The sequence below is a fragment of the Annulohypoxylon maeteangense genome (genome assembly GCF_022496945.1).
Source record: "Annulohypoxylon maeteangense strain CBS 123835 unplaced genomic scaffold GGS22scaffold_14, whole genome shotgun sequence".
NCBI lineage: Eukaryota > Fungi > Ascomycota > Sordariomycetes > Xylariales > Hypoxylaceae > Annulohypoxylon > Annulohypoxylon maeteangense.
This window is the reverse complement of record NW_025953261.1, coordinates 802,881-829,358: the sequence shown is the minus strand read 5'-3', so window position 1 is coordinate 829,358 and position 26,478 is coordinate 802,881. Positions and strand designations below refer to the sequence as shown.

General features: G+C 48.2%; 9 protein-coding genes across 9 annotated transcripts; 3 read left to right on the top strand and 6 right to left on the bottom strand.

The window, feature by feature from the left end:
* Window positions 1-641: 641 nt before the first annotated feature.
* Window positions 642-1,946, top strand: GGS22DRAFT_42368 (uncharacterized protein). The gene has a single exon (XM_047967053.1). It carries the CDS (start codon window positions 724-726, stop codon window positions 1,747-1,749), a length of 1,026 nt encoding a protein of 341 aa, XP_047816754.1. The 5' UTR covers window positions 642-723; the 3' UTR covers window positions 1,750-1,946.
* A 668-nt stretch (window positions 1,947-2,614) lies between these two features.
* On the bottom strand, window positions 2,615-5,163 carry GGS22DRAFT_42366 (uncharacterized protein). Its single transcript, XM_047967052.1, has 2 exons — window positions 3,173-5,163; window positions 2,615-3,117 (listed from the first exon to the last, which is right to left on the bottom strand). The coding sequence occupies exons 1-2, from the start codon at window positions 5,068-5,070 to the stop codon at window positions 2,829-2,831; spliced, it is 2,187 nt and encodes a 728-aa protein (XP_047816753.1). The 5' UTR covers window positions 5,071-5,163; the 3' UTR covers window positions 2,615-2,828.
* A 1,078-nt stretch (window positions 5,164-6,241) lies between these two features.
* GGS22DRAFT_169076 (putative 26 proteasome complex subunit Sem1) lies at window positions 6,242-7,195 on the top strand. Its single transcript, XM_047962256.1, has 3 exons — window positions 6,242-6,506; window positions 6,665-6,794; window positions 6,905-7,195. The coding sequence occupies exons 1-3, from the start codon at window positions 6,380-6,382 to the stop codon at window positions 6,942-6,944; spliced, it is 297 nt and encodes a 98-aa protein (XP_047816752.1). The 5' UTR covers window positions 6,242-6,379; the 3' UTR covers window positions 6,945-7,195.
* A 140-nt stretch (window positions 7,196-7,335) lies between these two features.
* On the bottom strand, window positions 7,336-9,397 carry GGS22DRAFT_169074 (putative phosphoglycerate kinase PgkA). The gene is made up of 3 exons (XM_047962255.1): window positions 8,966-9,397; window positions 8,426-8,846; window positions 7,336-8,345 (listed from the first exon to the last, which is right to left on the bottom strand). Exons 1-3 carry the CDS (start codon window positions 9,029-9,031, stop codon window positions 7,579-7,581), a joined length of 1,254 nt encoding a protein of 417 aa, XP_047816751.1. The 5' UTR covers window positions 9,032-9,397; the 3' UTR covers window positions 7,336-7,578.
* A 614-nt stretch (window positions 9,398-10,011) lies between these two features.
* GGS22DRAFT_190893 (uncharacterized protein) lies at window positions 10,012-11,143 on the bottom strand (the record flags this gene model as incomplete). The annotated part of the gene is made up of 4 exons (XM_047965048.1): window positions 10,012-10,125; window positions 10,202-10,746; window positions 10,809-10,899; window positions 11,075-11,143. 4 exons carry the CDS (start codon window positions 11,141-11,143, stop codon window positions 10,012-10,014), a joined length of 819 nt encoding a protein of 272 aa, XP_047816750.1.
* A 1,607-nt stretch (window positions 11,144-12,750) lies between these two features.
* GGS22DRAFT_190892 (uncharacterized protein) lies at window positions 12,751-13,328 on the top strand (the record flags this gene model as incomplete). The annotated part of the gene is made up of 2 exons (XM_047965047.1): window positions 12,751-12,824; window positions 12,878-13,328. 2 exons carry the CDS (start codon window positions 12,751-12,753, stop codon window positions 13,326-13,328), a joined length of 525 nt encoding a protein of 174 aa, XP_047816749.1.
* A 114-nt stretch (window positions 13,329-13,442) lies between these two features.
* GGS22DRAFT_42339 (kinase-like protein) lies at window positions 13,443-14,451 on the bottom strand. The gene has a single exon (XM_047967051.1). The coding sequence runs from the start codon at window positions 14,406-14,408 to the stop codon at window positions 13,557-13,559; it is 852 nt and encodes a 283-aa protein (XP_047816748.1). The 5' UTR covers window positions 14,409-14,451; the 3' UTR covers window positions 13,443-13,556.
* Window positions 14,452-14,701: 250 nt separating this feature from the next.
* GGS22DRAFT_190890 (uncharacterized protein) lies at window positions 14,702-15,539 on the bottom strand (the record flags this gene model as incomplete). The annotated part of the gene is made up of 4 exons (XM_047965046.1): window positions 14,702-14,854; window positions 14,903-14,954; window positions 15,012-15,051; window positions 15,125-15,539. The coding sequence occupies 4 exons, from the start codon at window positions 15,537-15,539 to the stop codon at window positions 14,702-14,704; spliced, it is 660 nt and encodes a 219-aa protein (XP_047816747.1).
* Window positions 15,540-16,137: 598 nt separating this feature from the next.
* Window positions 16,138-26,182, bottom strand: GGS22DRAFT_190889 (non-ribosomal peptide synthetase; the record flags this gene model as incomplete). The annotated part of the gene is made up of 2 exons (XM_047965045.1): window positions 16,138-16,291; window positions 16,755-26,182. 2 exons carry the CDS (start codon window positions 26,180-26,182, stop codon window positions 16,138-16,140), a joined length of 9,582 nt encoding a protein of 3,193 aa, XP_047816746.1.
* Window positions 26,183-26,478: the final 296 nt, after the last annotated feature.

Sequence of the window (26,478 nt, the reverse complement as noted above, 5' to 3'; positions counted from 1 at the left end):
AATATGGTGAATTTCTTTTCTTTCTTAGTGCTGACTCTTACCGAATAGGGTTGGGGATGCCCTCGACACCCGAGAAACTCGCGTTTTGCTTTTTTTTTTCACATTAGTTCTCCTTACAGTAGGTAAATCAGTTTCAATAAGGAATTTTCGAAATACCGTGCTCTATCTAGACTAGTCATCGGCAATAACTCTCGAGCTCCTTTATCAACTTTGTGACAACTTTGGTCGCCATTGCCGTTAACGATGGCATCACTATAGAGGACCGTTTGCTAGATTACATAACTCCGTACTCCGTCAACCTCAATGTCTATTTCAAAACCCTACCACCGACTCGCCGGAACCGAAGAATACGCAGGACCCATCTAAGATCTTACACGCACCTACCTATGGTCGAATGACTCAACTCTCCGTTGGGCTGACAACCCCTGTTTACCACACAATCGTACCTGCAGGTTCCCACGCCGGGATTCGCTTCGAGAAGCGGCTGTAGCCCCCGGACTGACTCAAAGGATCGCCTTCATCTCACCAGTTCACTGAATAGTAATTACGAGAGGATTCAACGGAGTTTCTTATCCATGTGTTGTCATATCTCACATCGATGATTGGATTGATGCCATGCCAGACGGCAAATAAAAAGAATAAGATGTCAGCTTCTTCTTCTGGTCTGTTTACCGGCACCAGGAAAGGAGTCCTTCCCGTTCACGACAGAACCATACATCCGCCATGAAGTTCACCAACTCCCTCCTGGCCTTCGCCAGCAGCCTCTCCCTCACCAGCGCAACCCCCCTGCTCTCACCCCGCGCTGCTAACCAGTCCCTTCCAGCCAAAACCATCTTCCAATTCAACGAGACGGGTACTTGGTTCGAGAACCTCTCCGTACGCCCCAACGGCGATCTCGTCCTCACCACCCTCACTCCCAGCGCCCAGGTCTGGACCCTAAAGGCGCCGTACTCAGCCAACCCCCAAATCGGCCTCGTACACACGTTCCAGGACGGCAAGCCAGGGCTCGTCGGCATCGCAGAGACCAAACCGGACGTCTTCGTCGTCATCGCCGCCGAGTTCGCAGGCGCCGGTAACGCCGTCCCGGGCACCTTCGCCATCTACGAGATCGCATTTAAAGGGAACGACGTGACGACCCGGAAAGTCATCGATTTCCCCGAGGCCAAGCTGGCGAACGGCGTTGCGACGGTGCCGAGGTGTGGGAATACTTCTGTCGTTTTAATCGGAGATAGCTTCGCCGGCTCCTTGTGGCGCCTCGATACTGGGACTGGGAAGTACGAGTCCGTGCTTGCGGTCGCGGAGATGACGGCGCCGGCTGGTGGAGCGCTGCCGATTGGGATTAATGGGTTGAAGGTCCATGCTGGGTTTGTGTATTGGGGCAACTCGGCTACGGCGACGATTTATCGTGCTAGGATTGATAAGAAGGGGTATCCGGTGGCTAATGCGACTGTTGAGGTAGTGGCGGCGCTGAACTCGAATTTCGTGGATGATTTTGCGTTCGATGCGCAAGGGATGTTGTGGGCGGCGACGAATGGTGATAATAAGGTTGATATCATCCGTCCTGATGGTGCGTTCGAAACTGTTGTCGGTGGGGCTACGTTGGATACTGTTGGGGGTGACTCGGCGGTTGCATTTGGTAGGACAAGTGCTGATAGGAATACGGTGTACGTGTCGACGAGCGGCGTGCTGCCGGGGAACCGGACTGAGCCGGCGAAGATTGTTGCCATCAATAGGGCTGGTTTCCGGTAGAGATATTTTGGATTGTTCTTGATTATTTGGATGATCTAGGGTTCGTCCGGGTGGACGAGATTTTGATTACAGCACATGGGCATCCCGCTCCGATACACTTCATGAAGATACCGGCCTAGAGACCCGCGGTATGATCAAGAAGTTTCGGTTGCCCGTGACCTTCATTTAACTACAAGGTCTTAAAGGCATCCAGAGCGGTCGTTAGTCGATAGCTCATTTGTGTTAATCGAATGATCGAGTTATATTATCGTAGTGTTATGAAAATAGGATATATATATGTATATATATGTGTGTGTAATAAGAAGAGATGCCCCATGGTCACGATATTCGACTCCGTGACCGGTTTCGAGAGTCCATGGACGTCATGGCGTAGGTAGGAAATCAGATTGAGCAAGTCATTCTAGAAATGCGGTGGCGCTCAGTTTAGGGCTACCGACACGCGAACGCCAGGGATAGTGGATGATGAAATAGGACAGAAAGGTGTAAATTAATGCTCCTTGCGCGAATGTGCGACGGGTCTGTGAAGTGATAAAAGAGTGACATAAGGAAAGAGTTGCTGTTGTAAACTCAAAGTTAGGCTAGGTGAGAATTTGTTGGGTATGGAGAGAGACTGACCTGGAAAGCGAAAGACGATATACCTCCTTATAGAAAAATCAGGTACCTCAATCCACGAGTACCTACCTATAGGTAGGTAGGTACGTGAAAAAATCTCAAAGCCATCCATGGATAGCACTCTAGCGGCAGCCACCAGTGTCTCATTTTCCTGTTTGTAGATCTGAGATGTACCTAGTACCCATTAGCTGTAAGTCGACATCACGACTCACTTCACGGTGTCACAAAGTCTCCAAATGTCGATGCCAGTACCCGGCCATGTAAGCCTGTCTCAGAAAATGCAAATATCATTGGCCGACCCATATCTATTCCCAATCAACACCTGCCACTTCCCACACTCATGAAACCATTTCGCGCCTAAATATGACATGTCTATGCGTAAGGAACCCGTTACCCCCATATGCCACAAGAAATCGTGTCGTTAGATGCTGCATAAACCCATCCGCCATGCGTCAATGAGACAGTGATCAGGCTGTCGTCCACCCGTGTTCCTTTTTATACCATGTAATCGTATCCATACCAGTCTGGACACGCATACCGATGCGGGCGTCTAGGACAAACGCCTCCCATTTAGCCACCTTGTCAAGCCAGGACTGACATTCTTCCACCTTCTCATGTAGCCAATCCTCTTCATCATCCTCGTCGATTTGACCCCGAAGTGCAGGCTTCTGCACTTCGATCCATGCGAGCGCCGCCATCTCATAGTGAGCTGCGGGCAGCGCGTAGTCGTCTTTGGTGGTGCCCCTGAATGCCAACCTGTCACAACATATTAGTTATAGTCTCATAATGGTGACTCAAGAGGTGTACTCACTTATCCATAGCTAGGACACTGTCTAACAGCTCACGAGCGGAGTCTAGATTGCCTAACTCTCGCTCCACCGCGGCGCGACACACATCTCTTGAGGCTTGTTCGTCTATCTCCTCCTTGATCTTCTTGCGTGCCTCCTCAGAAGCCGTCAGCCGATCCCAAGATAGGGCCTTCTCAGACATCTTGAGTTCTGCTGTTTGCATCTTCCTTGTCCCATTCCACAGGAATGTCATCTCTTGTGCGGGGCTGACACCCACAGCATCGACTAGGTCGACACCCAGCGCCTTGGATCTCTCCTCCCACTTCTGTAGTTTTCGTGAGACAAATTGCTCGAACGGTAGAGGCCTAGCTAGGAAGCGCTTCTTTCCCGCTAGGGTAGGCGCTTTTCGGAGGAGTTCGTCTGCCTTCTTTTTGTGAACATTTATCTGTGATTCATTCTGTTCTTTGCTATGGAACGCGTTTCGGTAATTCTCCAACTCCGCACACCCAGCGATGTAATAATACAGCGAAGGGCTCCAATCGTTGAGTTCGACGCAACGAAGGAAGTTATCGCGCATGTCGTCGTAGTCGTGGATGAACATGGAACTTAGAGCCATCTCGAAATTGTTGAGCGCCGTGACTTGGCGCATCTTTGACTCTCGGTTTTCCTTCAGGATCTTGAGTGCACCATGCAGGTCCCGGCTGTTACCCAGGACTCGGGCTTCTTCAAATCGCCACAGTCCGCTATCCGGGTACCGTGATCGCATTTGAACGAGTAGTGCACTACATCTAGCCTTTGGATATCCACCAAACGCGCCTTTCTCCACATCCTCTTCGGAAGGTAGGATGTCGGCAAAGCTTAGAAGACCGTTATAGTAAGAGAGTAGCATGAGGCCCGCCACAGCTCCGTTGATGTTATCAAACTTAGAGCTCTGCCAGAGCATATTTATGCCACGCTCTCGGTCGCCTTTAAAACCGATAATGGAGAGGAGGCGTGAGAAGGTTGGTGGGACCATGGAAAGTAGAAGTAACAAGGATCCGAAACACATGTTAACACCACTATGGATGAAAATATCTACAGGGTCCTTGAAGATATCTGAATCGGGGTTTCCTGATGCTGAGCTCAATGGCATGCTCGTCCTTTTTGATGCTGGTCTTTTGGTGGAGTTAGAGTCTAAAGACAATTGACTTAATTGTTCTTCAGGGGGAATAGAATTCTTGGCGAGATGACCCGCATAGTTCAAAGGTGTATGCCCTCCCGAGTGTGCCTCATCCGCATCTACAAATTCGAGATCGGTGTCAGTATCGTCAGTTCCATTAAGACGCCCATTCGGTGTCGAAGTTGACGATGTAGCAGCTTGTCCGTTAGATAATGATAGACTCGAATGAAGGCCCTTTTTCTTCAGATAAGCTGTTTCTGCTTGCATAATCTCATCAAGTGCCATAAACGCTTTCCGTAACTTATAGAAGCCCCTGAGAGCCTCGGTTAAACTCTCATGAAGGACAGCTATAATAGCAGACATGAGTTGGGCATCAGCGATGACCAATGCATACTCGCTTCCTGGAGGATAGATCCGGTCCTCCCCAGGTTTAGCCTCTCTCTGGGCCTTCCTCAACTCGTTCCAAGCAGCATTTTCGCAGGCGGTTAGACGGTTACTCGCTTCAAGCATGATTTCTTTCTCGAATCCGAGGATACTTCTCATGAAAGTACAGATGCCCAATCCAAGAAGATGAAAAGGCGAATCACCTTCCCGCAACCCCTTCTCAGCACCGTCGATATCATCGTTCATAATCAGGGAAGTACTGGCAATTGCAGATTCTAAAGCAGCTAGTCTACGAGCCCGGAGGTCTGCTTGTGACGGTGCCGAGTTCGAGCCCAATTGTGGGGCGGCCCCCCGAAACCAGGCTCCAAGTCGACTCATGATGGTGTTGGGTTCAAGTATTGCTCAGGTATCCAGGATATGACCTCAGACTGATAACGAGGAGGCCCCCCGTTCTGGAAGGAAAGGAAAAAAAAGGATGGTTAATTGTCTCCGTCTTGAAGGTAGATATTTTACTTTTCAAGATAATGACGTATTCGTATGATTAGCGAGAGTTGGATCAGATCTCTAATTTCTAAGGGCCGCGATAAAATGGTTAGACATTGCGTGTGATGATAATGCCAGGGAGAAACAAAGGATTGAACTCCTTTTAGAAGTCTTTTTAGAAGAAACTTGCGAAGGATTATGTAAAATGAGTAGAATAAGAGTCGGATAAGCACAAGGCATGCATGTATCCCGAATTAATTCATGAGTCGGAGCTGAAATCTCCTATCCTCCGAGTTCTTTCACCTTTGACCTAGGTATTTAAAGAGGAAGCCGGGATGACGCTTTTAAAGCCGGAAGGGAGCTGCGGAATGGATGGGTCTCCGCTAAAGCTTAGGCAATTGCTAGACTGAATAATGTGATATTTGCACTGTTATCTTCAATACATAATCACTGTATTTTGTGTATATGAATCGCGAAAAAAAAAACATTGGGGTGCCGAGTATTGTATGAAAAGGCTCGGGAGTCTGACATATTTGTAAAGTCCTTCATTAAGCCAGATCCGATTAAGATAGGAAAGTTGCAGTTTGCGGCTCAGCCACGAGGATGGACCTTTCCGTCGGGTTATAAAATTTAATCCATCCGCCAATCTATCCGAACGCCCGCTGCTAGGCAACATTGAGTTGTTAATTTATGGCTCAAGTGCTTAAAAGGGAATTCATATCTTGTACCACTGGGTACCTGGCAGCCTGGGCAGCTGCTGCAGGTAGTGTTTTTTATATGCGAGATACGAAAGTACGACACACCCAATTGTATTGTACGACTTGACTTTGTTGGGTCGTCCTGCAACTGAGTAGAAGGTATTGGCTACGCGGGGATAAGCTTACTTCCTAGTGGACGGCTTCGGGGACATCAACGTGCTACTTCCGACTTCTATTCAGTTCTGCATATGCATTAGTCGAGTGAAAAACTATGCAATAATCGAGCTTATCAACAATATTGATTACCTAATACTACAAGGTTGACAACGTCAATTACCGAAATCCATCAGCTTCGGCCAAGACTTGTCCATACTCGTTCCATATTCAGCCTCGTGGTAACCACAGCACCATCAACAAAAAGGATATTGAATTATTGTCATACATATCCTTCACACGACCACTTCTCTGTTTGTACAGAGCTGCGCAAAACGAAATACCAAACAAAAATGTCTGCACCGTCGAACAAGAAGCCCGCGGCCGAAGCTGCAAAGCCAGAGCAATCGCAAACCCAACAGAAGAAGCCTGCCGCTGCATTAGAGGAGGACGACGAATTTGAAGACTTCCCCGTTGAAGGTGTGTGCATTCCTTAATTGCATAATTTTGCAACTAGACCAGCATTCCCATCTATTGCTGTCGACTGTCTACCCAATAGATACTACGAATTTGGCTCCCTTTACCCATCGAATTATACGCCCGTCTACCAAGCCACCCACTAACACTTCATAAAACAGACTGGCCAGCAGAGGAGACCGAGGCGGTAGCCACAGCGACAGCAGGTAACGACGGTACCGGAACGCAGCACCTATGGGAAGAGAGCTGGGATGACGACGACACTTCTGACGACTTCTCCGCGCAGTTGAGGTACGTGACCCTTCCAACTTACATATATCTATCACCCAAGCATATATACCACCATCTACCACTACTTCTACCATACGATCCAACCGTACTAACACACTTCTCCCAAACAGAGAAGAACTCAAGAAAGTCGAGTCCTCAAAGCGAAGATGATCCAATCCGTCCCATTCGAGCATACGCTACCCCGATATCCAGCACAAGAACGTCTCCACGCTTAAGCACACAAAAGCAACCCAAACAACTAGTGACGCAACGTAAAGCAAAGGGGACCTCATGAAATGTACTTAGTTTAGTCTCTTTCGCCTCCGCGGCATAGCTTAAGGAGGAGACGAAAAGAAAGTGAAATGAGCAAGGATTCGATTAATAGACTGATAGGCAGGGATGAAACTGTCGTGACCAAATTATACTTGCGTGTTTGCTTGTGAGGTGACTACTGCTGTCTCGTGCTGTTAAGTACTAGGTATCATCGAGACTACTTATATGTAGTAGACTGACAACGACATATTAACCTAAATCACAACACCATATCTCCAGGGAAACTAACCGCCATAATATCATTCATCTAATACATATTTCCATATTTATATTTATATTTATATCTGGTATTCGATCATCATCTAATTTTGCCGTGTCATAAACATTCAACACATAAACGTTAACAATAAGGACACCGCCTGACCCATCTACCGTACCAGCGATTAGCTTCCATCCAACCCAAACCCGGCATCCTGATCTACATGCTAAGTATGCTATCCGATGCTTATAACCGCACCGAGTTCTCTAACCTTCATTTGGTGCTGAGGGCAACTACACCGGGCAGAGCCTTGCCTTCTAGCAGCTCTAGGGAAGCGCCGCCACCGGTCGAGACGTGAGAGCACTTGGCCTCGGCGCCGTACTTGGCAGCAACGGTAGCAGTGTCGCCACCGCCGATGATGCCGATCTTTCCAGCAGCCACCGCGTCCGTGAAAGCGTCCAAGGTAGCCTTGGTACCGTTGGCGAACTTCTCAAACTCGAAGACGCCGGCGGGACCGTTCCATAAGATGGTCTGGGCCTCCGCGATAGCTGCCTGGTATAGCTTGATTGACTCCGGGCCGCAGTCAAGACCCATCCAGCCGTCAGGGATACCCTCCTTGTCAGTTGCGCTGCCGACGGTAGCATCCTTGGAGAACTTGTCCGCCGTCACGTAGTCTACGGGAAGAACGACCTTGACATTGTTCTTCTTGGCCTTCTCGATCAGTGCTCCGACGTTCTTGGAGCCAGCCTCGTCGAAGAGAGAGTCACCGATGCTGACGTTCTCGAGGGTCTTCTTGAATGTGAAGGCCATGCCACCGCAGATGACGATGCTGTTAACCTTGTCCAATAGGTTGTCAATGAGCTGGATCTTGTCGGAAACCTTGGCACCACCTAGGATGGCAAGGAAGGGTCGCTTAGGTGATTCGAGAGCCTTGGCGAAGTAGTCAAGTTCCTTCTTCATGAGGAAACCGGCAGCCTTCTGTGGCAGGTCAACACCGACCATGGAAGAGTGAGCTCGGTGGGCGGTTCCGAAAGCATCGTCTAAAAGAGTGATTATTAGATCTCATGTCATTACGGTAATATTAAGCTGAGGCAGGGACAGAACTCTAGGAGTTACTTACTGACGTAGACATCACCAAGAGCAGTCAAGCCCTTGCGGAATTCGTCAACCTTGGCCTTGTCTGCCTTCACCTTCTTGCCACTCTCATCCTTGGAAGAGCCTTCTTCCTCGGCATGGAATCGTAAGTTCTCCAATAGGATAACCTGGCCGTTGTCTGCCTTGTTCACGATAGCTTCGACTTCGGGGCCGACAGAATCAGGTGCGAACTCGACACTCTTGCCTAATAGCTTCTCGAGCTCTGGAACAACGGGCTGCAGGCTGTACTTGGGGTTGACCTTGCCATCGGGGCGGCCAAGATGGGACATCAATATGACAGCTTTCGCACCATTGTCGATGGCATACTTGATTGTGGGAACGGCACCGGCGATACGTTGGTTGTTTGTAACATTCTTGTCAGCATCGAGGGGGACGTTAAAGTCGACCTTTCAAGAGAAGCCATGTTAGTCTATGAGGTAAATTTGTTTTTTTTTGTGATTGATAATCTGGCAAGATGAGTATTATAGGCAATTAGATGATTCAAGAAATCGTCTCGTTTACTCACTCGGATGAGAACTCTCTTCCCCTTCAGGTCAACATCCGTGATAGACAGCTTGCTCGACAGAGACATGTTGATAGGTGATAAGTTTCAATTGATATTCTGGTTTTAAGGAAAGATTTACGAAAATAAGAAGAGTAAATTAGAAAGAATGTTGCGGTATTTCAAGGACAATATTTTTAGGATGTCCGTTTGAAAAAAAGGACGCAGGAAGTAGAAGACGACCGGACTAATCTAATAATAAGGTACTTCCAAGGATGGAGGGGTAGAGAAACCTGGAGGGGTAGCAACTTCCTCACAGTTTGGTGGGGTGAGATCAACGAGCTTGACGGGTGACGTCCGCTGAAAGTCTGGCGTGGTTGTTAAGCCGCTAAGGCAAAGCACCCTACGGATGTAACTACGCTAGTCAATTTAGCGGGTTGATACATTCGCGTTTCAGACTTATTATAGGTGTTATAGGAGGTTTCCGTCCGCTGAGACAGCTAGAACGACCGAAATTCTCCGTTAACTGCGAAAGTCCCATGTAGGTGATGCGATAATCATGATAATCATGAGCCGACCCATCCAATCCCGGCTTCTGTTGAGTTATAAAGGCGAATACCGCGAGAAATATTTTCGAGATTATTTCCAACGCATGTATTGAACCCCTGGATTGACCAATGGTATACTCCGAATAAAGCACACCCTCCACATAGACCTACTTCGACCAAGCTTCTTACATATAAACGTTTCTCATAGACAGTGTCTGATGTATGTAAGCTTAGAGCTTCAAAGGACACCGGTGGAAGTGATACTACGATGGGCCATCGAATATGTGTATGTGTGTAATGCTTTTGATTTATCGCATCTAGGTACAAGGTAATGCTGAATTGCTGATCCTGAATATTCAACGTAAAACAATGCGCCATCCTATATCGCGTCGACCGCCCTAATTACCTGATCAAGAACGCGCTCTTCAATCCGTAACGCCCGCCGACCATTTTCGAGAAAAGACACCATATAACAAGGGAAAGGTCTAGTGGTCCTATACTAAATGGATGAGGTTGAAGGGATTACTGGAGACGGATATTGGGAGAGTAAGGTGCGGTTTTCGGCTCGACGTCTTCGGAGGCATTTGTAAGGGATAGATATGCTGTCCAAGCAATACCGATAGTAGACACAAATGGCTATAAGTAGTCAGTAACGAAGACTCTGGTGTGTCTAGATAGGTAATGGGTGTGGACCAAATCGGAAGAAACTCACCAACTGGAACTGAACAGGCATTAACCTGAAATTAATGATTTGCACAGCAGGCCACACCATGAAGTTGGCCTTCAAAGTCGGAATATACATATCCCTAAGCTTGTGAGCAACGGCCCTACGACCACCCCCTTCAGCCACCGTCATGACGGTAAAGAAACATCCGATACCGAACGGGGCGAAAATCAGTTGGTCGAAAGCTACTCTCTTCATTGCAGGACCGAAGGCGCTAGTCTTGGTGATCGGAAACGCTCGCGAAAGGAAACTAAACCACTTGTATTGTAGAGGAGCCATGCCAAAACCGTACGCCATGAATCTCGTTAATCGTTCGAAGTCGAAGGGAGGAGGTAGGTCCTTGGATTCCGGAATTAATTCTCGGTCGTCCCAAGAGTTTTTACGGTCCAGCTCATGTATTTCGATTGCCACCGTATCATCTTTGGTGACACCACCGGGTTTTCGCAACGCTCGTTCTCGGACTGATGTGATGGTCTGGGCTACGGTGTCGGCAATGCCTCCGAGGACAGCGTTCGTCACCATCATGGTGAGAACTAGAGTGGATATTGTCAGCGATAAGTGTTGCAGCGATATGGTGAAACTGTAGGATCAGTACCTGGCCGCTCATCGTAATAAGCGTTGAAGCGCGATACCAAGCGCGCGACGATGGCCATTTCGATAAAGAAGATGACTGCATGAAGAAGGGGCTAGGCGAATACACAGGTCCAGTTAGTAAATTAATAGAGCGAGTCGGACAATTCGTGATGTCTTAGGATTTGAATACGAAAATTAATGATGATTTTGATGATGCGGATACGGCTTTTGGTTGGGAGTGTTGGGCGGACTCTTTTGATAGGTTCTGTACGGGATTCGGTAACATACGATGCGATCGAATATGAATTTGCTATTGACGGCGCGAACGATGCGACGCCGGGTAAGTTCCCAAGCCATCTTGGAAGGAGTGAGAGGAACCAGATTCCTAAAAAATTGTACAAGATGAAAACAAATGGGAAAGGCCCTCTTCGGATCTGGGGCTTGACGAAAAAAAAGTGTGGGTTTCGAGGCTTCACGAAGGCTCGTGCTGGTTCTTCTGTACGATCGATGACGACAGATTGATGATTTCCGATAAGAGAGTCGCCCCGTTTTGGTACCCGTTGGCGCCGAAGACCAATCTCTATCTAGTAAAAGTCTAGCTTCGAAACAACAAAATTCAGTTCAAGTCTTGGTTGATATTAAACAGACGGCCAATCCTGACCGAATTGATGCTGTTTATTGATTGAATTTAGACTTTAGAATTCCAGAGGAGAGAATTCTTAAGCTGAACCTGCCAGTTTACCAGTTTCAATGTTGGAGAAGGGGAGACGCACGGCACGCTTGCACTGCCTGCCTGCCTGCCTTAGTACTGTAAGTGATTATCAATTTCCAAGTCAAGTCAAGTGACTGTAGAAATAGTTCCGATCGGCACTTGCTCCTCTTGAATTGCGCAACCCTTATGTTACTCGATATTTACGAATAGGAGAAATATGATAATTGTTGACGAGATGAAATATTTAAAAATTAATATACATCTAATTAGGAACACGAAAAAGAAGAAATTGCCAGGTGGTGTGTAAACAACTTAATATGGTTTCCAATAGACTTCCCGTACAGGTAGCAGTCACAGCATGAGGTTGCTAGCAGCTACCTAAACTCTCTAATTGGTCGCCTATCTCTACGTCAAGAAGGAGCGCCTAAAGAAGCGCTACGTGAAATTTTAACGCCCTCAATTCCATTAATCGATTAAATATAGCACAGGTGTACGCAACCCATAAGCGCAATCGTCGTCACGTCTTCGCGCCTCGTCTAAGTCAGTCGTGATCTATATTTTACGTAATTACCTACCTCCTAGGTATGTAGGTAAAGTGAATTAACTTAACTGATTTGAATAATGAAACTTACCTATCAAATACGACTGAATGTTGGGCGAAACTGAGTCTTATTTGTCGCCTAGGAGCTTCACAAGGGTTCGTCAACGTAGGTCAGTTATCAGGAAACAGAAATAAGACAGCCCAAAGGCTTCCTTTCATATTTTAGGAAGGAGCATAAGTTCTAATGAGGGTATAGAGCACATGTCGAAAAGCAAGAACCTTGGAAATCTGCAATATACCGAAGATACGGTACCGGGTTGAAATGCGTGAACTACAGCGCAAGGGAAGATGTCATGCTCATAGTTGTATCTCCCTACTCAGACAAGAAACGAGGTAGTGTTAAGGCTATTTCACAATAGGTGCTCAACTCTTAAGAACCTTGGAAGCTACTGTGTATGATTGGGAATTAGTGCAAACCCCGAATTCTCGAATGGCTAGGTAGATTGCGTTTAATTTCACTTTGCAGTTGACAGTTTGTTTGCTATTACTAGTTATAATTATACCTGTAAGTTTGATGAAGAGATCTACTACCTAGTCACTACGATCGTATGAGACTTCTTAAAGCGTAGACTCGGATGACAATGAACCCTGGGGCTTGAGAGTGAAGAGTAGCGTTGGCTGTCATTCTTGCTGAATAGCGAATTATTAAACATGGTGTTGAATAAGAAACGGCTCTACCTGGCCCTTTACCCTAGCGGTAATACCTCTGAACGCCAGGATTTGAAGTATGTAGCTCGTCACAGTATCGTCGAATGTGCAGCTAAACATACCTCCTTAGATATCACCTAGCGTTCATCATCGGCCCCAAAAACGAATATAAAGAACAAGTCCCCGGTATGCGATTTCATATTAAGAACTTGCCAGGGGGAGGTTGGCGATACGCGGAAGATGTACTGCCAGATGTGCAGACATCGGTGCGTCTCCTCGTCCGCGTCCTCATTGCCAAGATCACCAACGAATCCCAACTTATCGAGGTCTTTCGAAATACCCCGATCTTCCAAAAAGACCCGACCTTCAATTGTAGGACATGGGTTATCGACGCTTTGTCGCGAATCTCGAATAACCGCAAGGTGGTTGGTACGTCGCAGCTGGATTGGAAGATGATTGAGGAGCGGGCCCGGACTTATGTGGCAATGAAGACAGTAGTTGGGAGGTTTGGAGAAGGTCAAGATATGAGGAGGCCGAAACCTACCTGGGATATGCTGGAGGATAAGGAAATTGTGGCCTAAAAATAATTGTATCTGGCCGGAGAGGTGATTGTAAACTTCTCTGATCTAGGGTCTTGCACTTACCTGTATATTAGCTGGGCTACTAGTACATGTTCCCCGTGGGAGCCTTACCTGTGTTAAGTCGTCGATGCGTGTGGAGAGTATGGGTTTTTGTCCAGAGACGCTTGAACTCGAAATCCGATGTAGTGGATATGCAATGTAGTTTTGAAATAGAATAATGTATCATACCTAAATTTCACCCCACCATCTTTGTCGTGTTCGCTCCATTTTAAGCTCGTTGGGAAATGGGTCGAGAAACTTTGGGACGGTAGCGTCCCAGTCTGGAATTTGCAAATAGCAGGCAGAAGTGAACTCCCAATAAGAGGGATACCAACCGGCGACTTCCCAATCAACGATGCCGACCACTTGGCCTCCGCGAACTAAGATGTTAGAGGGATTGAGATCAGCGTGCGTAAACACGGGAGATGGCCACGGCGTGTCTTGCCTGATTGCCATCTCTTTGAAATCATCCCAGTCCTGTTCATCGCAGTCCGGGAAACCACTAGGAAAGTCCTTTAATTGGAGTCCTCCGCGAAGCCAATAATGAAAATCCTCTATCGTCTTAAATGGACCGAACCTGGGACTAGATCGGGTCATCCGAGGATCTCGTAAAGAGCCGCCGACGCAACTTTCAACTCCTGTTCCGGGAGGCGGTGCAATTGCTCTCAACTCTTGTAGCATATGGCGTAACTGCAATAGAATGCTATCACGATCCGCCTCAGTCAACTTCAACCATACATTACTAATGGGGTCTCCTTTGATGCGGTCCATTACGATGTATGTGCGATTCCTAAAGACAAAGGAACATTGCACACGCGGTACGGGAATAGAGGTGTTCTTCGAAACAAATTGCAAGGTAGCTGCTTCAGTGAGATGGACAGAGAATCCCGTTTTTACTATGAGCTTCTTGGAGATGGGATGGCACCGGCTCATGGACTTAGGCGTGTTAAACCATCGGGCAACCTTGAGAGAGACGATGGTTGAAGCACAACGGCAAAATGTATTGTTGAAGCTTAACTTTTCGGTGCTATCGGGTGGCATAATGACACGATGAGTCGGTTGAAAAAAGGAAAGAAAATTGAAAGAATGGAAAGAACGTGGTTGTTACATTGAGAGCTGACTTATTGAATAGTACCTAGGTACACGATAAGCCCCTCATTATTATCATAACATGGGATATTCAACAAAGGGATGGTGACTAATGTGATGACTAATGAATTTCTTCTACAATTGCTTGAAAATATCATTCTTATATCCAGTATCCATTTATTACTAATCTTATAATATCTGATATGCATATGATAGGTTGGTTACAATCACGAACATCTTTTCTATCAAGCTGGCTTCTGGAGAATGACTGATCCGAGTTTGCAGGTCACCGTACCACCACTGGCACTTGCGCTTAAACCTGTAATAGAATACGTTGTGGCCGAATTATAATTCTCTGGGGTCGTGTTGCACCAACTCGAATCGGTACCAGTGCTTGTCTATGATCAAGTTAGCACACTTAGACTTCAGATCATGGCGATACTTACAATCACAACATTCGAGAATGCGAGCTGACCGAAGTCCCAACTCACGTCATATCTAAACATAGGTCAGCTGTCTGCAATCAGATATCAACGGAAATACAAGAACACCTACAGTTCAATGGCAAACAGAGCTTGATTGAAAGACTTGCTGGCTGTCGGAGAAGCGAATATATCAGTGTTTCAGTCCGCGTGAACTATCAGCCTCAAAATATGATTCTAGCTTACCTAACGCGAAACTATTCGTCACCTTCTCACCAGTAGATTGACGGGTGAGGGTCGACGTCCAGGTAGAACCACTACTATCCAGCTTATTCTCGAACGTAATCTTCTCAGCAGAATAAGTATTGAACCCGCTCCCCCACGGCAGGCTAGGGTTCGAGCAGCACCACCCCGATCCAATCCACCACGTCCCGCTCCGCCCATCAAGGACATTCTGATAGACGCCACTATTATCAGTAGGCTGTAATCCCGGCCATAAATAATACGTCGCGGCCCGTGGTATAGGCGGAATCGTCATCTCCCCGGAGAACGACGTAAATTTCTCCCCGGAAGCCGGATAGTACCGCAGAAAATACCATGATACCGCCGACGCGTGGCCGGAAAAGGCCAATAATGAGACAAGCAAAATAGTTAAAATCATCTTGAAGACGAAACTGGCGTGTCCTAGATGCGAACGAGATTCAAGATGACGTGAAAGCTTGACAAGACCGAAGGCATATTTGACCCGGATAAATGTCAATATTTATACCCTCCATTTTAGCCATAGGTTATGTTCTAGATCTATATATCCCATTAAGATATTCCATCAAGCAGGCATTTCTTTGGTGGTTTGATATCAGCCGCCCCTGCGAGTCGCAGTCGCATTCAAGCTGGCATACGATAAAACCGGACCTGTTCCGGAAGGTGGGTTATTAGCTAAACCTGTTATCGTGTTGATAGAGATGTCCTCGGGGGATTAAAAGGATTATATCATCCCACCGGGTGCCATTTTTCCACGATTCGGCTTGATTGAAACTAACTATCCTTGAAAAGGTCTTGCTGATTGCAACGTTGGCCCGGATAGCTTAGACATCTTGGGTTGTGAAGAGATAACATCCGCAAAACTCACATACTTACCAGCAAACGGATTAAGTCGATAGGGTCATAAAATTGATAACTAAAGTACTATGTAGGTAGTCCTTTTCGTAAAGAACCTGTAGTAGCCTAGCATTCCTACCTAAACTACTGCAATACTATAGCTATCTCGAGTCGAGCATTTCATAATCACAAGCGAACTCTCGTGAAGTCGTGAAATCATTAAAGAGATTATTGACATCTTTGAAAGCACCAATCGCTCCCACTCCTACAACGTTGATGATCAAGATTAACCGATCATCAGGCGACAGGCGACCACTTTAATACGTCAGATGGTGCGCTGTATTTTATCAATGTGTTTACACAGTTAGTGGATCTTAGCGCTATGAAGCGCTATAACTATAGGGAATTATAGCGCATATTGATTTTCGTAGATGGCCCTAGAGCTAAGAGCGTTATCTACCTATAATTATAGATGACTTCGCTGTTAACTCCCCTATAATATAACACATCTCCAACGCTTAATCCGCTGCAAAGCCGTAACTAACAATTTCAACAATCACGGAAGCTTACGCATTTTCAAACAAATCCAATTGGTTAAGTCAAGACTAAGCCACCACCACCACCATTGAAGGGGCTTTGACATAATACTAGCCACATTTAATACAGGTGGCATAATGAGGGGAAGGAAGGTTCCCGATGAACTTCCCAACTACCACAATTTTTATATATCGACATTTTATTTATTGAAATGAGCGAATACTCTTGACTTTGTACCTACCTAGCTACCAGGCTTGTATCGTCAGCGGGCGGATTGCTCAAAGTCAAACTCAGAGTCCGAATATTTTCGCAAAGCTCTTCAAGCATATGGTTTATCCTCCCTTCCCCACACACTCGCCGGTTTGCAACGACGGTGACACGCAGATACGGTCCTTCGGGCTCAGCCTCTCCTGCTATAACCAGGTCATGAACCAATCCTTCGTCTACAGCTTCGTAATTTCGCGATAGAACTCCGATCTGAAGCCGCTGTTCTTGCACTTGACTATCTGGGTGGGAGTCAAAGTTCTGGTATACGATACAACAACCGTAGTTTGTCGTTGCTTCTGGCCAATTCGTGCAGTTCTTCTTGATCTCGTCGAATCCTAAAGTCTCGAAAGGTAAGCTACTCAGATACTGGTCTTGCATCTCGCGCAGCAATTCTATCTGGTTTCCGTTCCTATCTATGCAAACGCGTACCGGCACCTGATTAAGGCATGGCCCGACGACGTTTTGGCAAGTCATCGGTAAGCCTTGCCGCCCAGATACAATTCGACCGAAGACGACGTCATTTAACCCAGCTTCCTTTGACAGCATTAGAGCGCATGCGGTGGTAAAAACCGTTGCTTGCGTAATGTTGCTGTATGCATTGGTCTGAAGAGGAACATTAATGACCTTCGACACGTGATTGGCCCCGACTTGTTGGCGAGCACTGTTGCTGACACTTTTTATCTCAGTCATCGACGAATTCCCCAGAACAGATCGCCAGAAATCGTAACCGCCTTTACGACTGTTAGCTACATGCTGTATATACCGAGCAAAATTAGGTGGTGTCGGAAGACTGCCGCCGTTGTATAGAATATGAAGAGAGCGCAAAATCTGCTCCAAACTTAAGCCGTCATACAAGGCATGAGACATCCGAAGTATTACTCGCAATGTCGATGCCGGCTTATCCAAAATGGCAATACGTATCAACGGTTGTCCCAAGCGGATAGGCTTCCGTAAATCCATGTCGAGGAATGCACGGGTTGCGCTGTTGACATTTTCGTCGGTTTCTATTATCTCGATAGGTACATCGACGTGCTTTAAGACAACCTGGTAGAGCTCGCCAGCAGCTACCAAAAATACTGTCCTGAAAATATCGAAATAGTTGACTAAAGATGTACATGCTCTAACCAGGGTAGTACGGTCTGAGTCGGGCGGGAAGTCTATGTGGAACGGAGTTGGAGACCGTGGGTGTCCTGTTACAGGATTGAGGAGGAAGATCTTCTGCATTTGCGTAGCAGGATAGACGTCTAGAATTGTGTCGGGCGAACACTCAAGCTGAGGTGCAATTTCGCGTTCGATAAATGTATGCGGATCTTCCAGGGGGAGGAGCTGGAATGAAACGTTGTTAGACGTGTGTACGCCGTTGATCATTTCATGGCTCTTTGATTGAGTAAGCCGAATTTTATTTGCGAGGTGAAGGGGAACCGGGTGATCGAAGATATCTTTGACCGATACGGGGGCATCTAGTCGACGACTGATACGCGCGGCAAGTTTCGAAGCCATAAGGGAATGTCCACCAAGGTCGAAAAAGTTGTCAGTGATAAGGACTTCGATGCCGAATACACCCGCAAACTCCTTACACAAGACGACTTCTATCTCGTCATCTGAAACTTCCCATGCGGGCATCTCCTGTTCCTCGTGCCCATTGTATGAGGTTGTGGGGATGGGGTTGTGTGAAAGCAATTCCCGGCGGATGGTGGCTGCGAGATCGGAAATAACAGGCTGATCGAAAACATCTCTCACAGACACGTAGGTATTCAGCCGACGGCCGATACGTGCAGTGAGCTTTGTGGCCAGGAGGGAGTGTCCGCCAAGTTTGAAGAAGTGATCGGTGATGCCGACATCCATGCCCAATACATCCGCGAACTCCTCACACAGAATAGCTTCTATTTCATCAAGTGGAGCCGCCTGTTCGGGCGCTGCCTGAGATTTCGGTATAATTTGGACCCTTCTCGCAAGCTCCTTTCGGTCAACCTTACCATTAGCATTGAGGGGCATCTGCTCTATCATCATGATGCGGGACGGAATCATATACGACGGGAGCAAGGACTGTAGCCGCTCACGGATCTTTGATGCAAACCGACGACTCTGTAGTCGCTTTAGCGGCCGGTTCGTAAGGTTGGCTGATCCCCGAGCTTGATTATCAGTCGGGAACCGGATTAGAACACGATCCCCTTTTTGAGCATGTGAATGATAGCGGTGGAAGACAGCATCGAGCGCCCCATTCTGGGACCATTGCCGCGCGCAACTAACCTCTACACGAAAGCCTGCTTCTTCTCCAAGCTGTATAAGATCAATTGCGGAGAGAGATGCGCAGCGTTCGGCGTCAGACCGAACACGTGAGATCCAGGCTACACCGTCTAATGAACTTTGCGCATTATCTTTGTTGTCGTCATCGAGAGACTCAACTATACGCCGCTCGAAAATCGTCTTGCTATAAGGGATGTTGCTGATGGCAATGGTTAAGGTATCTGTCGAGTGCTGCAGGAGTCGGAGAAGAGTATCGCGGTCCATTTGTGACGCCTGAAAGTCGATCCAGTCATTCGTCTTGATCGAATACACAGGACGTACCTGCTTGTCTGGGCCACGGACGTGTATGACAGCCGCATATCGGTACGCGCTAAGCTCATTTGTGGCCTGCATGTTCTTCGGAAGGATCTCGACGTGTTCGATCTGATCGGCAAGCCGGCCTTCTAGCGCCGTAAAGAAAGCCGGGTCAACGAGCAGCTCCTCTTCGCGCTCTTCCATTTCTGCTACCTTTTGCCGCACAGAGGATTTGGTCGACTTGTCGCCCAATGAATGTAACGCCCTGGCAGCAAGAAACTGCCTATTCGTAGCATGTGATCGTATGTCGCCAAAGAACAATCGTTTAACTCCCGGGACCCGAACTAGAGTATCCACAACCTCTGTTAGGTACTCAGGCGTAGGGAAATACTGGACTACCGAATTAAGTACCACTACGTCTGGACAGAGTCCCCTCAGTCGACCAATGTCTGTCGCTGTACCGACATGTACCTCAGCCTTTCCCGCAAGAGCTGGGGTGGCCTTTATCGCGTTGGTAACAAATGTGGCAGCTGACCTAGATGGTTCAAGACCTACGTAACTTTGTAGTCCAGCGCCTAGATTAAACAAGACCATCCCGCTGCCGGTCCCTATCTCGAGTACATGGCCTGGTAACTGACCATCAAGGAGTGTGTGTATGGTATCGTCGAGCCACTCCCGCATCTCTTCTTTATTGATCTCGCTCCCATCGTACATGGACGTCCAGCCCTTGAAGTCGTTCCCAATAGCAGATTGGTTGATGGTGTTAATATCGGCATACGTGTTACTTTCGAAGAAAATTTTCCACCCTTCGACTTGGCTACCAGCCTCATCCTGGTCGGCGGAGTAGTCGCCCTGGGTAGCGACAAAACCGACCAGTTCCGGCTCCTGATTCCCCTGGTCCTGGATGACGACGACAGCATCGCGGACCGAGTTCTGGTCGAGAATGGCACGCTCCACCTCAGCTAGCTCAATGCGGTGACCTCGGATCTTGACTTGCTGGTCTATACGCCCAAAGAACTCGATTTGATCGTCTGCTACTCTATATCGCGCTCGATCACCAGTCCGGTATGCCCTCACAATCTTGCCATCAATTATAACCTTGACGAAGCGGTCAAAGTTAAGCGTTTGGTCCATATAACCACGAGAGAGCCCGTCTCCGGTGACGATAAGTTCTCCCATAACGCCAGCAGGTACTAGTTGTCGATGCGAATTTATGATGTAGGCTCCAGAATTGCTGATGGCCCGGCCAATAGGAACTCCGTTAATAAACGAGTCGTTTCCAACGACGTTGTAAACAGTACTAATAACTCCATTCTCGGTCGGGCCATATGCGTTATAAACGCCAGCTGGGACAAGCGCCTGCGCCGCGATTGCATCCTGGGCATCAAGCCTATCGCCGCCGATAACCAGGACATCTAGTCCGCCTAATGTAGTTGGAATGTTTGCCAGACACTGCTTCAACAGTGCAGGCGTAAGCAAAGCCGCGTTGATTTGTTCCTGCGCAAACACAACTTCGAGCGCTTTGCTGTCTAAAATGGTCATATAGTCGATACAGACCAGTGTTCCACCATTCAGAAGCGCTGTAAAGATCTCCCAAACGGCGGCGTCAAAGGCGATATTTGCTAGATGGGCTACCTTTGCCGCTATCGGGATTTTGGGTATAACATGACTTCCCTTTACAAGTCGGACGATGCTACGGTGCTCAACCATAACGCCTTTGGGTCTGCCAGTTGATCCGGATGTGAAGATCACATATGCGAGGCTTGTCGCTCGAGGCTCTAACATGGCTGTATCTTTATGACCGTTCAGTTCTGCATTGCCATTTGGTTCGGCATGGCCGTTTAGAGGAGGTCCCAGAGTGTCTCCAATCCGTACCAACTCCATATCGGGTAGCTGAACTTCCGAAGCAACCACATCAGAACCGAGCAGGATTAACTTGTGCCCAGTCAACGTAGATAAGATAGTTTTCAGGCGAGCGGTGGGACAATTCACATCTAGAGGTAGATATGCAAGGTTCGCCTTCAGAATGCCAATAATGGCAACAACTGTCTGGCATGATCGCGGCGCTAGCACTCCAACCAGTGTCTCGGCCGCCATATTTTGCTCGCGGAGCCAGGTCGCGAGTTGATCAGATTGATGATCCAACTCTTCGTAGGTGAGACGCGATGCCGAATCGATTACGGCTATAGCGTGTGGGTCACTATCCACTTGGTTGCGGAAGACATCAATTACGCTCGACTCCCGGGGGTATTCGGTCCTCTCAATCACATTACCAGGCTCCACTAGCCCATCTGTAAGCGGAAGAATCGCGATCGGGGTCAGGGGCTGATCTAGGCCGTGACGTAGGACCTGGTAGAAGATGGTGACAACATTCTGAATGGTCTCGAGCTCGAATAGGTCTGCCGCGAAGACCAAGTTACCGCTTAGGCTGTCCAGCCCTTGAAAGAGGTGGAACTCAACGTCGAACCTGGTATATACCTCGTTCAATAGTGGTTCTGCTTCGAGGCCTTCCAACTCGAACTTGCCGAGGTCCTGCTGAGAATGGAGGGCAAACATAAGCTGTGCCAGCGGGTTCCGGGACACATCCCTCGAGCGCGGTAGCAGTGCCGAGACGATGCGCTCAAAAGGGACATCCTGGTGCTCAAATGCAGCTGTCGCTGTCGACCGGACTTGTCGCGCCAGACTTTCAAACGTGTCATCATCGCCAACAGTAATTCGCATACACTGAGTATTGACAAAAAAACCGATCATATTCTCTAACTCCTGCCGGTTACGGTTGGCGATGGGTGTGCCGATGATAACGTCCTCAGCCCCGGTGAGACGATAATGGGCCGCGCGGAATACCGCGAGCAGCACGGAAAAAGACGTCATTTGATGTGCTTTGCAGAATTCTCGGAGTTTCGTATACAGCTCGCCATCGATAGTGACTGGAACGAAGCCTGCTTTACCGGAAAGTATAGTAGGCCGGGGGAAGTCGATTAGGAATTCGGCCGGAGAGCTGTCCGTGAGCTGATTTGTCCAATACTCGAGTTGTCGCTGATGTTCGGCTACCTGTTCCTTTCGCTTTTGCCATACTGAAAAGTCGCGGTAGTGGATTGGAAGCGGGCTCACTACCGATAAAGGGTCACGACCCCGGAGAGCTGCCGAATAGAAATCGCCCAGTTCCTGGCGTAATATGTCAATAGACCAGCCGTCGGAGATGATATGATGCATGACGATAGAGAGGATGTGATCGTCTTCTCCCAGCCGTATTAGCGATACCCTCCAACCTGCCTCGGATGCTAGATTGAATGGAGTGGTCTGCTCTTCTTGTAGCGACTGGAAGAAGTCACCCTTCTGGTCGCCTGATAAGTCGATTAACTTCAACTCGTTAATGAGGCTTCCGTGAACGACTTGTACTCCTGCGCCGTCATGTTCCTCAAATGTCGTCCGCAGGGTTTCATGCCGTTGCTCCAGAGCTAGGAGCGCGATTGTAAGCGCGTCGACGTGTAGTGTCCCACGCATGCGAACGCCATATGGTAAGAGATACCACGAAGCGCCAAGTTCCAACTGGTCCAGGAACCATAGTCGGCCCTGAGCATATGACTGTTCAACAGGTCCGCTGTACTTTGTCGTTGGGATGGGGTTATATGGAGCCGTCCCTCGCCCGATCACGTCTACAAGACCAGCGAGTGTGGGATTTTGGAATATATCAGATACTTTTAGCGCTATTCCCGCTGACCTCGCCATATTCACCATCTTAATCGCAACGACGGAATTTCCACCCAGATCAAAGAAGCTAGCTCCGATATTTTGAGAGCCAGGATCAAGATTTAAGCTTTGAAACCAAAGCTCCCTTAATTTGACTTCTGTACTGTTTGCCAATGAATCGAGCTTCTCACTTGGCTGAGATGTCCCGTTCTGAGCCAGTTCACCCAGTAGCTTCTGGGCGATAGATCGAAGCGTTTTTCGGTCTGCCTTCCCGGTAGCAGTTCTGGGAAGATCCTTCATGCGAATATAGTATGATGGAACCGAATACTGTGGAAGAACCTGCTGCAACGTCGCATTCATTTCTTTGGTACCAACGTGGTCCAAGATGTGCGCATCTACCCCAGATAAGGCGCAGACACTATCCTCCCCACCGTCGGGCGATCCTATCAAGAATGCAATCAATATTGTGCTACTAGACGAACCCGAGCGTTTGACAGCTTCGGCCACGGGCATTATGTGACTGGGTAATTGCTTCCGTAGATGAGCTTCCACTGCGCTGATCTCTACGCGCTGTCCTCGGATCTTAACTTGCGAATCTCTGCGTCCGAGGCAAATCACGGTACCATCAGGCCCGTAACGGACAAGATCTCCAGTTCTATAGAATTTGAAGCTATTGGGAAGCTTCCTAGTAGGATACCAAGACAGGGGTGTTAGGAGAAAAGGGGACTTGTCCGCCGGCGGAGCAATAATATAATCGCGCGCAATCCCCGGGCTTTCAATCACCAACTCCCCAATGCAGCCAATCGGGGCAAGGCGATTTGGATCGTTGGGATCAATAATCCAGGAGCGAGAGCCTACAGCTCGACCGATATTGTTCGGTTCAAGAGAGGATGGGCTGACTTCTATAACGCTGCACATGGTCGAGCTCTCACTTTGGCCGTAGGCATTTAGGAGCCGCACCTGGGAGGCCCAGGTATCTCTAATTGAAGCTGATATTGGTTCTCCGACGAGGACTAATGTTTGCAGTCCGGGGACGTCCTCTGGTTGAAATGTCCCGATATATGAAGGAGTCAGTATGACCCAGTTAACCTCAGACCTTTTGATGAAATCTGGAACATTATTCAAGCGATCGTCATCGGAAGGAATACAGACACAGCCGCCGTGCATCAGAGTCGTCACGATTTCTACCAGACAGGCACCGAACGCGTAGGACGCGAATTGGAGAGCGCGCGTGTGGCGATTGATCCCTAACGCGGGGCCGAATTCGATAGCGCACGACACGAAGCCTCGATGCTCGATCATAATGCCTTTTGGCTCCCCTGTGCTGCCAGAAGTGAAAATAACGTAGGCCAGGTCTTGCGGTCTCACGGTGAGCTTAACCCGATCTTGGGTGTAGGGCAGCGACTGAAGAAAGTCATCATCGACTACAATACAGCGGCTGACGACGGGGCGGATGGTATTACTGTGAAGTTTGGAGGTGAGAGTGACTGTGGCGGAAGTTTGCCGACAGACCTGAGCCATCCTGGCTGGTGGATCACATGGGTCGATGAGTGTAAATGCCCGACCGGCTTTGAGGACGGCGAGCATCGCGGCGACAACCCATTTTGACTTTTCGAAGCAAAGCGGTATTACCGCCTGCCCTTGGCCCAAATCAAGAGATTGAATATGTACGGCGAGGCGCGAGGATACATTATCTAGCTCGGTATATGTCCATTCTCCATCCCACGCAGAAACTGCGGTTTTCGTGGGAGCATTAGTAGCCCACTTAGATATTGTATCATGGATCAAGGCATGGCGGGTCTTCAAGGGGTTTGAATTCCAACTCTCGATCTCCGCACAATCTTCTGCAGTCACGACATCCAATTGTCCCACCAAAGGCAGATCAACATTGCTCTGGAATTGCTGGATCAAGTATCCCAGTTGTCTAAGGAAACGATTGATCTGACGTGGGTCAATCACATTTTGATCGTATCTCGCGACCAGTAATGCCGAGTCATCGGCCATCTGGCAGTTGAGTAGAAGAGCGCGATTGGTGCAAGGCACAAATTTGTCCGATTCTTCTACATTTCGATGAAGCCCACAACTAGGCGCTTGCGGAATATCGCAATCGGTGACTAGTAGCACAGTTTGAAATCCGCAAGCAGCAGACCCATCGTCTCCAGTGCGGCGGATGTTGCGGAGACCAACCTGTCCAAACTCACGAATGGCATTGTCGTATGCAGTGATCGCCCCTATGACATCCGGCATGGATTGATCAGGGGCGCAAAGCACGCGGATGGGCACTACCGTCCGGGTCGGGTAATCAATCGGGTGCCCCTGCTCTTCGAACATATGAGGCTGTTCCGTCACGACACCAAAAAGTGCTTCTGGAGAGTGCGTATAGCGAGATAGAAGAACTGCGAGCGCGGCTCGACAAATAGTCGTATTCGACCACTTCTGTTGGACGGGGTTTGAGTATGATATATTGTGCTCTGCCTGCTCTCTGGGATGAGGTACAGCCAGGTGGGACGGCAGAGGGGGAAATACGGAAGCATTCAGGCCGTCAAAGTGTCGTTGCCAAAACCGAACTGTGCGTTCAGTATCCTCAACATGAGGACATGGAACCTCCCCTCCTTCGTAAGCTGTGAGAACTCGTCGAAGGATACGTTTCTGTACGGTGTTATCCACCAAGGCGTGGTTGAATGTCCAGATGAGCAGTCTTCGCCTTGTGCTTAGGTCCTCGAGAACGACGTATCTATTGCAACGAGGCCCAGCCATAGCGGCAGCTGCCTCATCTTGCACCACCGCCTCCTTTACGTCGAGGGATGCCGAATGCATCCATGAAAAGGAGCTTTCTCTCAAAACAACCTGAAAAGATTCCCCGGCTTCCGATGTAAACGTGCAGGTCCTCAAAGCCGGGGTCTGCCGCACAACCTCCCTCCACGCTGCGGTCAAGCGCTGGAGGTCTGCGTTTTTGGGGATCTCATAAACGACGTGGCCGACGGCACGTCGCCCATCATCGGCAGCGCAATCTATTACGTCGCATTGAAAAGGAGTACATGGTAGGATATTCTCGATGTTATCTCGGTTCAAGCCAAAGCGCTGGGTTGCTTGCTCGTAGAGACCATCGCAATGCTTCTCGGCATCGCTGGACACCGTGGATGGCGTATAGACCGGGTTTTGATGCCGCATATTGATACTATTGACTTATGTCATGTTGTAAGGTATGCGAAGGTAAGTGTTTTTAGGGAAGTATTTGTTTGATTAATTGATTTTATGGCAATATTTACTAAGTGGTAAATATAGCTGAGCTTATAAACTTCTTCTATTTTCTCGATTTTTCCCTTTTTAAATAAAACACCACGAATTGATTCGAGGTTTCGTTTGACGATGATTTTTCTTCGTTTCTCTACTCTATCGTATAGTCGTTTATGAGGCTGCATGATGATGTCACATTGTGATGTCGCATTATTACTGAATTCAGTATT